The following is a 13,077-nucleotide window of genomic DNA, read 5'->3' as shown; positions in this document are numbered from 1 at the left end:
GGCACTGAAAAACAGTTCTGGATATAAAATGCACTTTGTTCTATAGTATATTACGACTGTCTGGCAGTCAGACGTTGTCACAATGGACCATGTATTTGTGTGTGTGTGTCTATGTGAGTGAGAATTCTTTCTTGTTGGGTTTACAAAGCCCTGGTTGCATTCATAATTTTCTAGAAAATCAGTGTCGGGTCACAACCCCAGTGTGAACAGTTATCTCTAGAGAGCAGAGAGTTTTATCTGGCATGGAAAAACTTACTGATTGGTTTTCTAGATACATGTTTATTTGCAGTTCAAAGACAACATAGAAAACTCCAGAGTAGAAGATGCTACCTTTTCGTTCGCGCTCTCTTAATCCCTTAGTCCTCGTAAAATAAACATTCTCAAGTGTAAGCAATGGGAAATAATGTAAACTCTGCTGAAATGGAAAATAAATTAGTTGCTTTCAAACCCGGTGGAGGTCCTTTCACCGGACACTGTACTCGGTTGCACACAGAATTCGGTCTTGAACGAAGAATAAATCTTTGGCCTGTTTCCCCATTTCTCCCGCGTTGCGCAAGAAGCATATTTCAGATTTGCTTTCTTCTCCAACAGCAGCAAAAGGCGAGGAGTTGTCTGCATTTTGGGAGCCTGAGACACAAAACATGTTTCAGGGGTTTAAGAGCAGCGTTTTACTCTATGGTGTTAAACTGTTAATAGAGTTCTAAAAAAGCTGGAGACTATAAGAAAATTCAACAGCAGATAAGCAATTCTATTCCCAAGACGAGGCTGGGATCCCTATCTGGAATCTTTTAAAAGCAGTGGAGAATTCGATTCCGCATCACTCTGGGACCGAGTCAGCATGACCCTGCAGGCAGCACTCTGAACCTCTGAAAACATCAAGCAGAAATTCCAAGATTCTAAATTTGGGCTCCACAGTCTCTAGGATCCTGCTGAGTGAGAACACTCAGGATTTTAGATTAGGAATCCTGTCGTCTTTGATTTTGGTTTCTCTTTTATAGTAGGCACAGAAAGCAGGTCTGAAAAATGCATTTAGGGCACGAATAGAAGGGAGGAGATCTGGGCCTTCTTACTGATGTTAAAGCTTTGCTGTTTTCTCTCAAGGAATATTAAGACTCTTGGACACTGCTGGACCTGCAATCTCTTAGAAAAGTGAACAAACAACATTTTAGAAAGAACAAACACCTCATTTCCTGAATATACGTGTTCACCACTGCAGAAGAAATATAAAGGCAAGGATTTGGACTTTAACCTGAATTTGTGCATGGAAGAATTTATCTGCTGGGCCAGGAGTTCACACTTGGCTGGAATACAGTGAGTCAGCCTCCCACAGATGAGCGAGGGGTCTGGAGCCAGAAAGGATGCTTGCTTAGCTTTAGAACAGAAGACAGTGATGAAGACAAGGGACTCAGAACACTCCCCTGGCACCTGATTCATGTCAGGGAAGTAAACAGAAGACAGAAGCACTGCAAGCATAATCATTAACAAAAAAATATTTTTGAGATTACGAAAGGAGATTGCCTGCTGCAGACCTCACCCCTTCAGAGAGGTGGCCAGCGTCATTTGGTGGCTCTGATGATCCTAGACCTGAGGCTCAGTGACTTGTGAGGAGGGAAGGAGGGTGAGGGGGATGAGGGTGGGCTTAGTGGCCTGGAAATAACCCCAGGAGAGCAAGTCTGGAAAGACCTTCCAAACGTGAGATGCGTGGAAGACCAGCTGGTTAGCCACGTGACCTTAGTATCCAGTGGTTTTGTGTTTAAAGGGGCTGAGAGTATGTGGTTCCACATTTTAAGAAGAGTCAGAGTGTTGGTAGAAGTACAGAAAGTCTGAATATAGATTTTACGAATTGGAAATGCAATAGCTATGGTGAGAATTTAAAAAGTAATCAGCTGTTTATTGTTATCTAGTTATTCATAAAAAAAACCAAATCCAATATCAGAATTTTATGAAGACAGAATATATGAAACATTCTATCTTGGTATGGGACTGGTAAGAAACCAGAGTGCCCAAACAAGTTTTTTTTCTTCTTTTTTTTTTTTTGAGGGGAAGGGGTGAGAGAGAGAGAATGTGCACACACACATACACACACACGTGTGAGCAGTGGGGGAGACAGAGGGAGAGAGAATCTTAAGCAGGCTTCATGCCCACGGTGGAACCCAATGCAGACTTGATCTCAGGACTTTGAGATCATTACCTGAGCTGAAATCAAGAGTCGGATGCTTAACCGTCTGAGCCACCCAGACATCCCAAAAAGTTTCTTTGAAAGGGAGTTAAGAATTTCCCAATTGTTAAACTTCAAAATATTCCATTTTAGTTAGATAGGAGAGATTTGATTATTACCACCTTTCAGATGTCAATGAGATGTTAAAGAGGGCATCTTTAGATTTAGTCACCATCATCTTTTATTTAAGTGGTTTGGGCTTCTAATTGTATACTCTAAGGATGGCTTGAGGTGCTGTACTCACTGACTTTTTCTTGGAGTTTAATGACAATCAACAGTTTTTGAGCTGTTCCTTGAAGATTTTTTTTTTTGTTCCCTGAAGATTTTATTTATTTATTCACGAGACACACACACACACACACATACACACACACACACAGAGGTAGAGATAGAAGCAAAGGTAGAAGCAGGCTCCGTGCAGGGAGCCTGACGTGGGACTCGATCCCAGGACTCCAGGATCATACCCTAGGCTGAAGGCAGGCACTAAACCGCTGAGCCACCCAGGGATCCCTGAGCTGTTCCTTGAAAAGACAGTTTTAATGATCACCGGGTGTTTTATGTAAGTGATGAATCACTGAATTGTACTCGAGAAACCAAGATCACACTATATGTTTACTAACTCAAATTTAAATTAAAAAGAAAAGAAAAGAAAAAGACCCAAGTCACAGAGCCCAGGTGCTACCATGGGAACCCTGAAACCTTGTGGTTTGCCAACTGGGAATGACAAACCCTGACCGCAGAAGGGCTGCAGGCAGCAACCACACTCTCAAGATTAAGATTAATCCATTTATGATTATTAAATATCACTGAAAATTTCTGCTCACAGGCAGCTTAGGGAAGAAGTGAGCTGGTATTATATTCTTCTTTTTTGCACGTGCAGTTCAAGAAAAACTTCTTTTGGTAATAACATTAAAGCAGGACTCGAGTCAATCTGATGTACTCAACATAACTGCACATCAAGACGAAGTAAGGGAGTCTTTGCATTCTTCAGGAAATCTGCCAGACTTTATTGTCCATCTGAAGCCTGCTGAGGCTCAGAAATATGAGAAAGGTTCAGAATGAGAAACCAAAAGGGTGGTGGTGGGGGGAATCAAAGCTCCAACTCCAACCATCTGCAAACAAAAGACTGAAGAGTAATGTGGCAGGATCAGTTTCATTGGGACAAACAACTTATTTTAATTAGTTCTGTTTGGTGCCATCCAGAAGAATGAATCATGCTCTTCTTCGAACAATAGTGAAAGCACCACAGGGAAGCCCTGGCAAGGAGCAAGAGCTCACATTCTGGTGATTTCCTGGCATCTCCTGTTCATATGAAGTCTCACACTATTCCCTAGAGGGTGAAGTAAGCAGGAAGAGGGAGGAAGTGGAAAGAAAGAAACAGTCGTCAATGGAGTGCAGTCTTCCATGTGGCTCACGTCTGCAACACGTGCCACAAAGTATAACGAGCGTGCTGCTCTGTAGCTGAGTGCATGGAACTATCTGGAATCTGACTGCTGTGGGAGCAGAGCAACCAGCCAGACATTTCCTTTTCTGTTGCCCAAATGTCTAAGTAGACTATCACCCAAGTGTTAACATTTTAATTTTTTGTACGTTTACTAGCCACAGACCTCTCTGACTGTTAGTGGAGGTGCTCCTGGACTGCCCTACGTGTGAGGGCACAGAACAGAGAGACTGTTTGTGGGGTCATGATCCTGGGGAGCCCTTGAGAAGGAATATCTGCTTTGAACCGTGGCTTGCTCCTGTGACACTGGATCCATTTTCAGTTGCGTAAGCAGGGTCAAGTGATGGGGTTTTGAACCACTGCCCAACCAGCCTAGAAACGGGATTGGGCAGTTCACGGAGCAGGGAGGAGCCCTGGATGAGCGAGTAGGAAGGGAAAGTGACATTCAGTGAGAGAGCTCAACGAGAGACAGCCCTATTATACTTGAATTGAAGAGAACTTGGACAAAGTCATAGCTTTTAATGCCCAAATAATTATCTTTGGTTATATATATATATAAAAAAAATCACCCAGTGATCCCAAAATTATAGGTCTGTGCAAATAACTGGTTACCATCTTCTAGAATGGCACAAAGTTCACTTACTCTGTGACTGAGATGCAGAGGGCATCCTTTGGTTTGGGCATAAAGTGTGGGGTGAGGTAGAGAAAGGAGATCCTGACCAAGTCTCGGCATTTGTGTTTATTAGCTGTGCAAGTTGAGCATGCTGCTGACCTTCTTGGGTCAGAGTTTACGTGGCGCTGAAATAAAACCACTCATCTTGCTGGGTTGAAGCCAGCACGATGTGTGATGGGGATGGCAAAGTGACTTGTGCCAGCTACAGAAGGAGAGGCAGGGCTGAGCAGGAGAAAGACAGGCTTGCAGGCCTGTGAGTCAGGGCCACTCTGCAGCTACCTCTGCTCCGCAACCACAGGGGAAGGACCTAACTTCTTGGGACAGCACCTGCCTCCAAGGGATGCTGACCTCCAACCCTTGCTCAGCCTTTAAATAAAATCCGGAGGAATGCTTGCTAGGGAACACAAACCTAACGATTTAAGTGTGATAAGAAAGCTAAGGATGTAGCCCTCGACATTACCCGAGTCTTAGTTGTGATAACTGAGGTATAATTGGGTTTTTATTACCCACTTGGAGAACAAATGAAAATGGATCACAAGGCAGGAAAAGTTCGATCTACGTGAGGCGAAGGATGATACACACTTGTACTAGGTACTGGGAAAAAGTGACAAATGGCAGAAATATGGCACAATGGGTTCTTTTTTTTTTTTTTTTTTTTTGGCACAATGGGTTCTTGACATGAAATGCACAATTATCCCCAAAGACCAAAACAGCATCATTATCCAGGCTTCTGTGTGCAGGCTTTTTTGTTAAATTAGTCTTTTTTAGTTTATTTTGTGGAATTCTCTTTGTCAGTACTGACGCAGATATGAAATGCGGTTATGGTTAAAGCTAGATATCGCCCCCACTCCTCAGTGATGGGCACATATAAATAGCACCAAACACCACATACGACCCAACCCAAACAATTCCACACCTGTGTTAATGTAATTTCACAGAGGTATGGTCCCTTACTTTTCTCATTGTAGCCTAGGTCTTCAGCGTTTTAGCAACAAAGACTTACAAAAAGAGGAAACGGTCTCCCCATGTTGACTACTGGTAGTGAAACCAACAAAAGTGAGAATCCTGGAGGCCTGGCTCAGGGCCATAACTCGGGGAACTGGAGGTAAGTGTCTTTAGGTCAAGGAAGCTCGTCTGGCAGGCCCATGGTATGCTGGCAGAAGGCGGGGTGGGGTGCTGGGCTAAGGAACAGGAAAGGAGCGAGTGGGGAGACTGCACCGGGTCTGTTTTGAAAAAGGAATGTGTTTTGCAAATATGGTGAGGACATGTTTGATATATGGGATGGAGAAACACTGCTTCAAGCCTTTACAACTGCTGATGGGGTTTACAGAGAGCATGATTAGGAGGGTGGTCATTTCTCTTCATGAAGGGAGGTGAGGACAGTAGCCAGGAGGTTGTGGCTGGAGTACTGAGGGGCAGACATGAATAAGACCCAGGGACCCTGTGGGCTGCCTAAGGGAGCTCCAAGTTGAACCCTGACCCCTTAACTGTGAGGGCCATGAGCCATCCAGGGGTCTCATTTCTGCTGCTCTGTCCTTCCTATGACTCACTGGGCCCTCTGCCTTAGACAACCAGGTGTGTCTTCATGTGTCTTTCCAGTGGTATAAGAGCCTAATTCATCTGCTGTGCCACAGTTGTGAGTGTTATGGGTTAAATTGTCCCCGAACAGATATGTGGATGTCCTGATCCCCAGATAAAGTCAGTAAGGTGGGCCCTAATTCAATGTGACCGGTGTCCTTACAAGAAGAGAATGCCACGGGAAGACAGGCACACAGGGAGAATGCTTTGGTCACGGAGGTGGAGGTAGAAGTGACGTGGCTGTAGCCGAGGAACACCAAGGACTACTGGCAGCTACTAGAGGTTGGGAAGAGTCTACCAGTTTCAGAGCGGGCATGACTTGGCTGACACCCTGACTTTAGGTTTCTATCCTCTAAAACTTCAGGAGAATAAGTGTTGTGGTTTTGAGCTGTCTACTCTGTTATGGCAGCCCTACGGAGTGAACAAATCCAGATTCCTCCGTCACAGGATTCTAACTGTATACCAAGAGGTAGGTGGTAGAAAGGTAACGTTATACTTTCAAAATGACTGCAGACACTGGGGTCCCCCCTCATCTGTGGATTCTCTTTCCATGGTTTTAGTTATCCAACAATCAGTGTGGTTTGGAAGAAGATGATCCTCCTGACTTAGTGTCAAAAGGTCAATAGCAGCCTAGAGCTATGTCACGACACCTACGTCATTCCCCTCACATCACCTCATCATGTAGCCATAGTCATTTTATCATCTCACATCATCACATGAAGAAGGGCAAGTGCAGTACAATAAAATATTTTGAGAGAGGGAGAGAGAAAGACCACATTCATATAACTTTGATTACAGCATTTTGCTATGACCCGCTCTCTTTTATTAGCAGTTATTGTTGTTAATCTCTTGCTGTGCCTAATTTGAAAACTAACCTTTATCACATGCATGTAACGTATAGGCAAAAGGATGGTATACACGGTGTTCAGTACGATCTGTGCTTCCGGGCATCCACTGTGGGGTGGGGCAGGGGTTGTGTTCTTAGACTGTACTCACATGAATGAGGAGGGACACGGTATAACTTTAATTCTGGAAATATTCTTTTTATGAGTTTACAGGGTTCCTTTTTTTTTGGCAAGAGATGCCTTAAATAAATCTGTATTCAAAGGGGAAATGATTTGACTTTCACTGGACTGGAGCCCATCTAACTGCATATCCACATCTAGGAGTGACTGGAGTCACGCTCTTATTAGGTAGAAATTCACAGTAACCAAATCAGGAAATGACTTATCAGACTGTGTTTTGTGACCGGTGATATATTAGAAAACCCAAATAAAGGAAAACTAAAAGAAAGGAAGGAAAAAAGAAAAAAAAAAAAAAAAAAGCCAGTAGAAAGCACAGCATCGTACCTGAACTGGGTTCTGTGGAAGTCGGGTTCATTCAGAACAAGCCTTTAACTTGCTCCGTTTCCGTATCAAGATCTATATCATAGAAGCAGGGCCGGGTCGGCAGCCCCGGCATGGTGCTCATCTGGAGGAGAAAACAGAATATGATATATCAGCAGATGCTGCAAAGTGAGAACTCCGAACACGGTACATCTAATGACCAACGTTACCTACATAATTCAATTCAGCTTCCCATCACTTCGGGTCAGACATACCTGTAGCTCTTTAAATTTGCCATCTGCTATTTCAATCTTTGTTTAGGAAATGAAATAGAAATGGCAGATGTCAACTTCCTGGAAATGGAGACCATTTACCTCCCCCCATGGCCCCATAGCACATCGTAGCTCTGAGACTGATTTTCAAACCGTTTCTTTCTAAATCACACCTTTAAGAAAGTGGAGACCCTTTGGTTGAAGGGGCCAGGGAGTGTGGGTGAAGTGAACAGCAGCCTCCTCCTCACCTGCAAGACACATTTTTGTAAAATCGACAATTCTCCAAGGCCAGTTTGGAAACTGTTGTCCTGATGGCATCTGCTCTGCTCACCGTAAGAACAGTAACCGATGTTTACTGACCCCTTATTCTGCACTAGACGCTATGCCAAGTTTCCCTTTTTTTTTACCCTCCCAACAACCTACAAGGTAGGTAATTTGATTATTATTTCCACGCTACAAGGAAGGATGCTGAGGTCTACAGAGGTTAAACCACTTGCCCAAGATCACACAGGTTGTGAGTGGCAAAATGGGAAATTGGACTGCATGCCTATCACCTCAAATGACTCGTTGAACAACTACCGCGACCGCTGGGGCACTCTATGAGTCTATGGCTTTTACATGGATAACTTAATTAAGTCCCCTACTACCCTTGAAGGTGGGTACTAATTTCAGTCTCAATTTTCCATAGGACAGAGGGCATTCAGGCACAAAGGCATGTGCTCAAGGACATCCAGCAAGTCAGTGGTGGAGACAGGATTAAAACCAGGCCTACCCTCCTTGCTGCTCTGGGGCAGTGTGTCCAGATCAGAGTTTATCAAAGCACATCTCTGCCCACTTGAACCAGAAACCCTTGGTATCCTGGGGAAAACTGCTGATTCCTCCGGTGACTCACACACTAAAACACGGTCTAGGGTCTAGATTGTGAGGCTCCTGGATGATCTAGTCTTCATTGATTATTTTAGTATTTCCTACTATGCTTTAATATTGCACTTTTCACAAAAAGGATGCTCGTTAAGCAGTGCTGCATGCAATCATTTGGAGAAAAGACACCTGGGACTGTGCTTAGCTTAGCTCTTCAAGGATTAAGTGCTGGGTCTTGCAAAACTGCCTGCCCTGGCTGGAGAACATTCTAGTGAGATGATGCTGTGAAAATGCTAGCCCTTACAGCTCCAGGGTCCATGCACTGCTTCCCCCCAGCAGCAGAGCTCAGCTCTCTTACCTGCTACATCCCTTCTGCAATGACTTGGGACATCCCTCTCTGCCATGCGCCACCCACCCCCTGACCCCAGTCCATGATGTGACACCCTCTTGCTGCCTGTACTAGGTATGGTCTGTGGACCAGTAGCATTGACATCACTGTGGGCCTGTTTGAAATTTCAAATCTCAGAACCCACCTCAGGCGTGCTGAGCCAGAATCTGCAACTTTAGCAACTCCTACGTGAATCATGTGCACGTTCCCGTTTGAGAAGCGCCAACTCGGACAGTGTGGCCGAGGAGGTCTCCTTTAGCACAGGGAAGGGGGCTCCCCCTGCTAGGCGTGGTGAGGAGGAAGGGGACAGGAAAGCCTGATTCACCCCTGGCAGGGAGGACATCTGTGCACCTGCTGGCCTCACTAACCATCTGCTCCTCGAGAGTGTGGCGAGGGGGGCTGCGTGTGTGTTCTCCGTGTGGCTGAATGCATCAACACTGAGATGTACAGTGGCTAGCTCCTGTCTGGCTAATTGTATAGGACTGCATGTTAGGGACATCATGGGTTAAAAAGGCTTCGGAGCCCTGCCTGGAATATAGCTACCATTTATAACATGTCTTTGGGAAAATGTGCTCCGGGTTTCAAACAACTAATTGGTTTCAAACAACTAATTGCAAATAAAGTTTCGGCACAGAGCCTGCTTGAGGGTGGGGAGTGGGGGGAACCACTTGCTGTATTTTAAAACTTTACTGATACTGATGGCTACTTATCCTTGTTACGTTTTTGTTCTTAGCAGAGCATTTTTCTCTGGTTACTTCAGTGGCTGCACACATCTGAGGAACCCCAGAAGGAAACCCACGTTTGCTCTTCTAGCACTGGGACACCAAGCACCAAGGTCACTGGTGGCAACTGTTCCGATTTTTTTTTTGCCAGTTGCCTGTGTACAATTCACAATGGATACTCTACAGCAGTTTTCCTGCCTCACTACATTCTGACGTGGGCATTCGAAGATGCCTTTATAATGTGTGTGGGGGTGTGCATTTGGAGAAAGGAACCAGCATTTTCTAGTTTCAGAAATGAATGACCAAGGGACACCTGGGTGGCTCGGTCAGTTAGGTGTCTGCTTTCAGCTCAGGTCATGATCCCGGGGTCCTGAGATCAAGCCCCGCGTTGGGCTCCCTGCTCCACGAGGAGCCTGCTTCTCCCTCTCCTTCTGCTGCTCCCCCTGCTTGTGCTCTCTCTCTGTCAAATAAATAAGTAAAATCTTAAGAGAAAGAAAGAAATAATCATATTTAGCCACAGCAATGCAGCCCCATCTCTTAAATCAACTCTGGAGGTCGAAGGCACATTTAGTAGTTAGAATGTTGCCCAGACTTTGAAGCTTTGGAGGCTGCAATAGTCCTGTCCCCCGGGGCAGATGGCATTCAGAGACAGGCCTAAATCCACACATGGTGAGAAAGTTCAGGAAGAATGCTGTGCACCTTGGCCCATCCGACCAAAGCCACAGTGGCAGCTTGTACTGTAGAGAACACAACTCCACTGCCTGCTTGTTGATGCAATTTTTATTGACGTGAAAATTCAGCGCTTCATCATTAACTTCTTTGGCTGATGTTAAGACAGAGTGTGATTCATGTTATTCCTAGAGCTCCTCTACTGGCTGCAGTGAAGCAGAGCTTGCCTTTTTTTTTTTTTTTTTTTTTTGTCATTCCGATTCTTTCAGAGCAAAACTGGGAACTAAGAGGAGCCAAAATATCAAATGATGGGAGGTGTGAAATATGTTTCCTCTATTTTCAACCCATTTCTCTCAGTGGGAGAAAATAAGTTCTATCAGAAGACTTCCATGTTCCTTTCCGGTTATGCAATCATCGCTTCCAAGAATTAGGGCTACTTATTGGGGCCTGGCAACAGCAAACAAAAAAGCAGAGTCTGAAAAGTCTGAAGAGTGAAGGGACTCCCCACCCTGCGGACAAAGAGCGATCCCCAATAAATCTACTTTTATTGATTTATTTATTCATTTTATATATATATATATATACATATATATATATATAGAGAGAGAGAGAGAGAGAGAGAGACAGGCAGAGGGAGAAGTAGGCTCTATGCAGGGAGCACGATGCGGGACTCGACCCTGGGACTCCAGGATTATGATCTGAACCAAAGGCAGGCGCTCAACCACTGAGTCACTTAAGCATCCCTAAATCTCCTTTTAAAATAAAAGTTCTCCTGCCTAGCCAACACAATATGGAATTATGTTAACAAGGCCTATGACACTCACATCAAATTCTCTCCCAATGAAAAACTCTGTTATCCAAGGGCTGTGTCTCTAGACAAGAGCCAGAACTGTACTATGTTAAAGAAGGAATTTGGACAGCCCTGGGAGCTGACCTCTGGCCCCACGCCTGGGGTCAGAGGTGATCTGTGTTGACTTTATTTGTGTGTCCTCCAAGAAGGCCCCCTGTTTAAAAAAACCGGGAGGCCACTAAATTGTACTTACTTGTCATGCTACATCAATGGATTCTTTTACAAAGGCTGAAAAACAAGGGCTTTTGCCCTTCATGACTGCAGTTTTAACTACAACAAATCTTCCAAATCATTAGTGATTTGGGGCTAAACTTTGGAGAAATGATGAATTCTATGGTATCAACATACATTAAGCCTACGTAAAGAGAAAATATTCATATACTTAAAAGTAGTCATTGTAAGTAAAAGAATATTTTGCATGTGAGTAGAGAGATTATTAAAAATTATGTTTCATGATAGGATCATAAGTTCTACTTAACCACAAGATTGTTGTTGTTTTGTTGTGTTTGAAATTTTTTTGACTTCTCCTTAAATCTACTACTTTTCATACTGCATAAATCATCCAGTTTCATTTTGGTTCAGAAATAAGCATTTTTGCTCACATCTGTTTTGTTCTAGCAGTTCACGATCTGAGGTGAAATCCCGTTCTACACACGTCTTCCCTCCCTCCAAAAGATGATAGAGCACAGTTGATATATATCACCTTGGTTTTAAGAATTGAATGTCGGTTGTAAGAAAATGTAAGAATTGAAAAAGACTGTAATAGTTAACTACATTATGCTATAACTTAAATAAAGAGATTTTTCCTGCTTATGAAATAATAACTCCAAAATGTGCATCCCTTATTAAGCCAAAGTATTTTCTGAGTTGTAACTACAGTGTCCATTGCTTCTCAGCTTTTTGGCTAAGATCAAGCATAAATACAGAGCATGGCAGTATTAGCCCTTAGTAGATATGATCTCTGTTTAGTAGCTAGCAATACTCTGAGAGCATGGGGATGTGTCCTGTTGGAGTACACATCTTTCCTGGTGGCCTATGAGGTCCTGTTCCTGCGTGAAGGGATGCGGTAATGTTTCATTCAACTCAGCAGCCTTTGATGAGGGCTCACTATGGGGACACCAAGGTGCCCAGGACCTAGTCCCCCACTTCCAGACAGAAAGACCAATAAAACAGACCATTGGGATATTTGGACCAAGTCACTTTACTTTTTAGTTAAAAAAAAATTTTTTTTTAATTCTATGATTTTTATATAAAAGGAATTTATATAATAAATTTTTCACTCGTGACTTTCTAAGATGTAAGTCATGTTTGATTACTATAAACATTACCATATTGTGCTTACATATCGTGCCAGTATCACATAGCTGAGATTATTCTGATTTATGTCAATGGCCTTGAATGAAAGAATTAGCAAACACAGTTATTTTTCTCATCGTTTGTAAGGGACGATTATAATTTTCTTTTAGTGGTGGGGAGCTAGTCCCTAACTAACTTTTCTTTCTATTAAAAAAAAAATGTTTTAAATAAAAAAGTAAAAAACAGTAGAAGTAAAAGGCAAAGTTCTGCTCTTATGCTTCCCAGAGGGAAGCCCTGCAAACAATTTCTTTTGTCAACTCCTGGGTTTCTCTTCCTCTTTAAGCATCTCTCTATAATGTATTCTTATATCATTTTGTACAGAAATTGGATAGTTCCACAAGTACAATTCTGAAATTTGATTTTCAGGGAGATTAATACTGAAAATAGGTAACTGGGGTAGTTTCTAAACCATGGAATGCTCGCTGGAGTGCGTGAGGCTAGAGTTGTCACTAACACATTCTATGTGCAAAGTCCATGGGCCTGACTTTTGGAAAAGGAGAGACTGTAGGAGTCCTTTTAGACAGAAACAAAGATAATGTGAAGCAGGGTCTGACTGACCAAATACACAAAGGAAATGGAGAAATCTTGCAACTTTTTTTGCAATGCCTCAAGCATAAGATAAAAAATTCATGTTACATAGGACTAGCAGTTTTGAGTTGAAAGACTTTGAGATGCCTCTCCCTACTCCATAATTTTTTCCTTTATTTGTTCTGATTGTAAGGAT

At 43.3% G+C, this 13,077-nt stretch overlaps 1 protein-coding gene across 3 annotated transcripts in view; it reads right to left on the bottom strand.

The window, feature by feature from the left end:
* Positions 1-259: 259 nt before the first annotated feature.
* MTHFD1L (methylenetetrahydrofolate dehydrogenase (NADP+ dependent) 1 like) overlaps positions 260-13,077 on the bottom strand; it is a 187,116-nt gene continuing 174,298 nt past the window's right edge. For all 3 annotated transcript variants that reach the window (XM_072827792.1, XM_072827803.1, XM_072827812.1), the window contains 2 exons: positions 7,260-7,380; positions 260-627 (listed from right to left, as the gene is read on the bottom strand). In XM_072827792.1, the coding sequence (XP_072683893.1) occupies positions 7,291-7,380 (90 nt within the window). In that variant the 3' untranslated portion in view covers positions 260-627; positions 7,260-7,290. The remainder of the gene's footprint in view (positions 628-7,259; positions 7,381-13,077) is intronic.

This window comes from Canis lupus, chromosome 1 (assembly GCF_048164855.1).
Source record: "Canis lupus baileyi chromosome 1, mCanLup2.hap1, whole genome shotgun sequence".
In the NCBI taxonomy this organism is placed as follows: Eukaryota; Metazoa; Chordata; class Mammalia; order Carnivora; family Canidae; genus Canis; species Canis lupus.
This window is presented reverse-complemented; position numbering and strand designations above follow the sequence as displayed.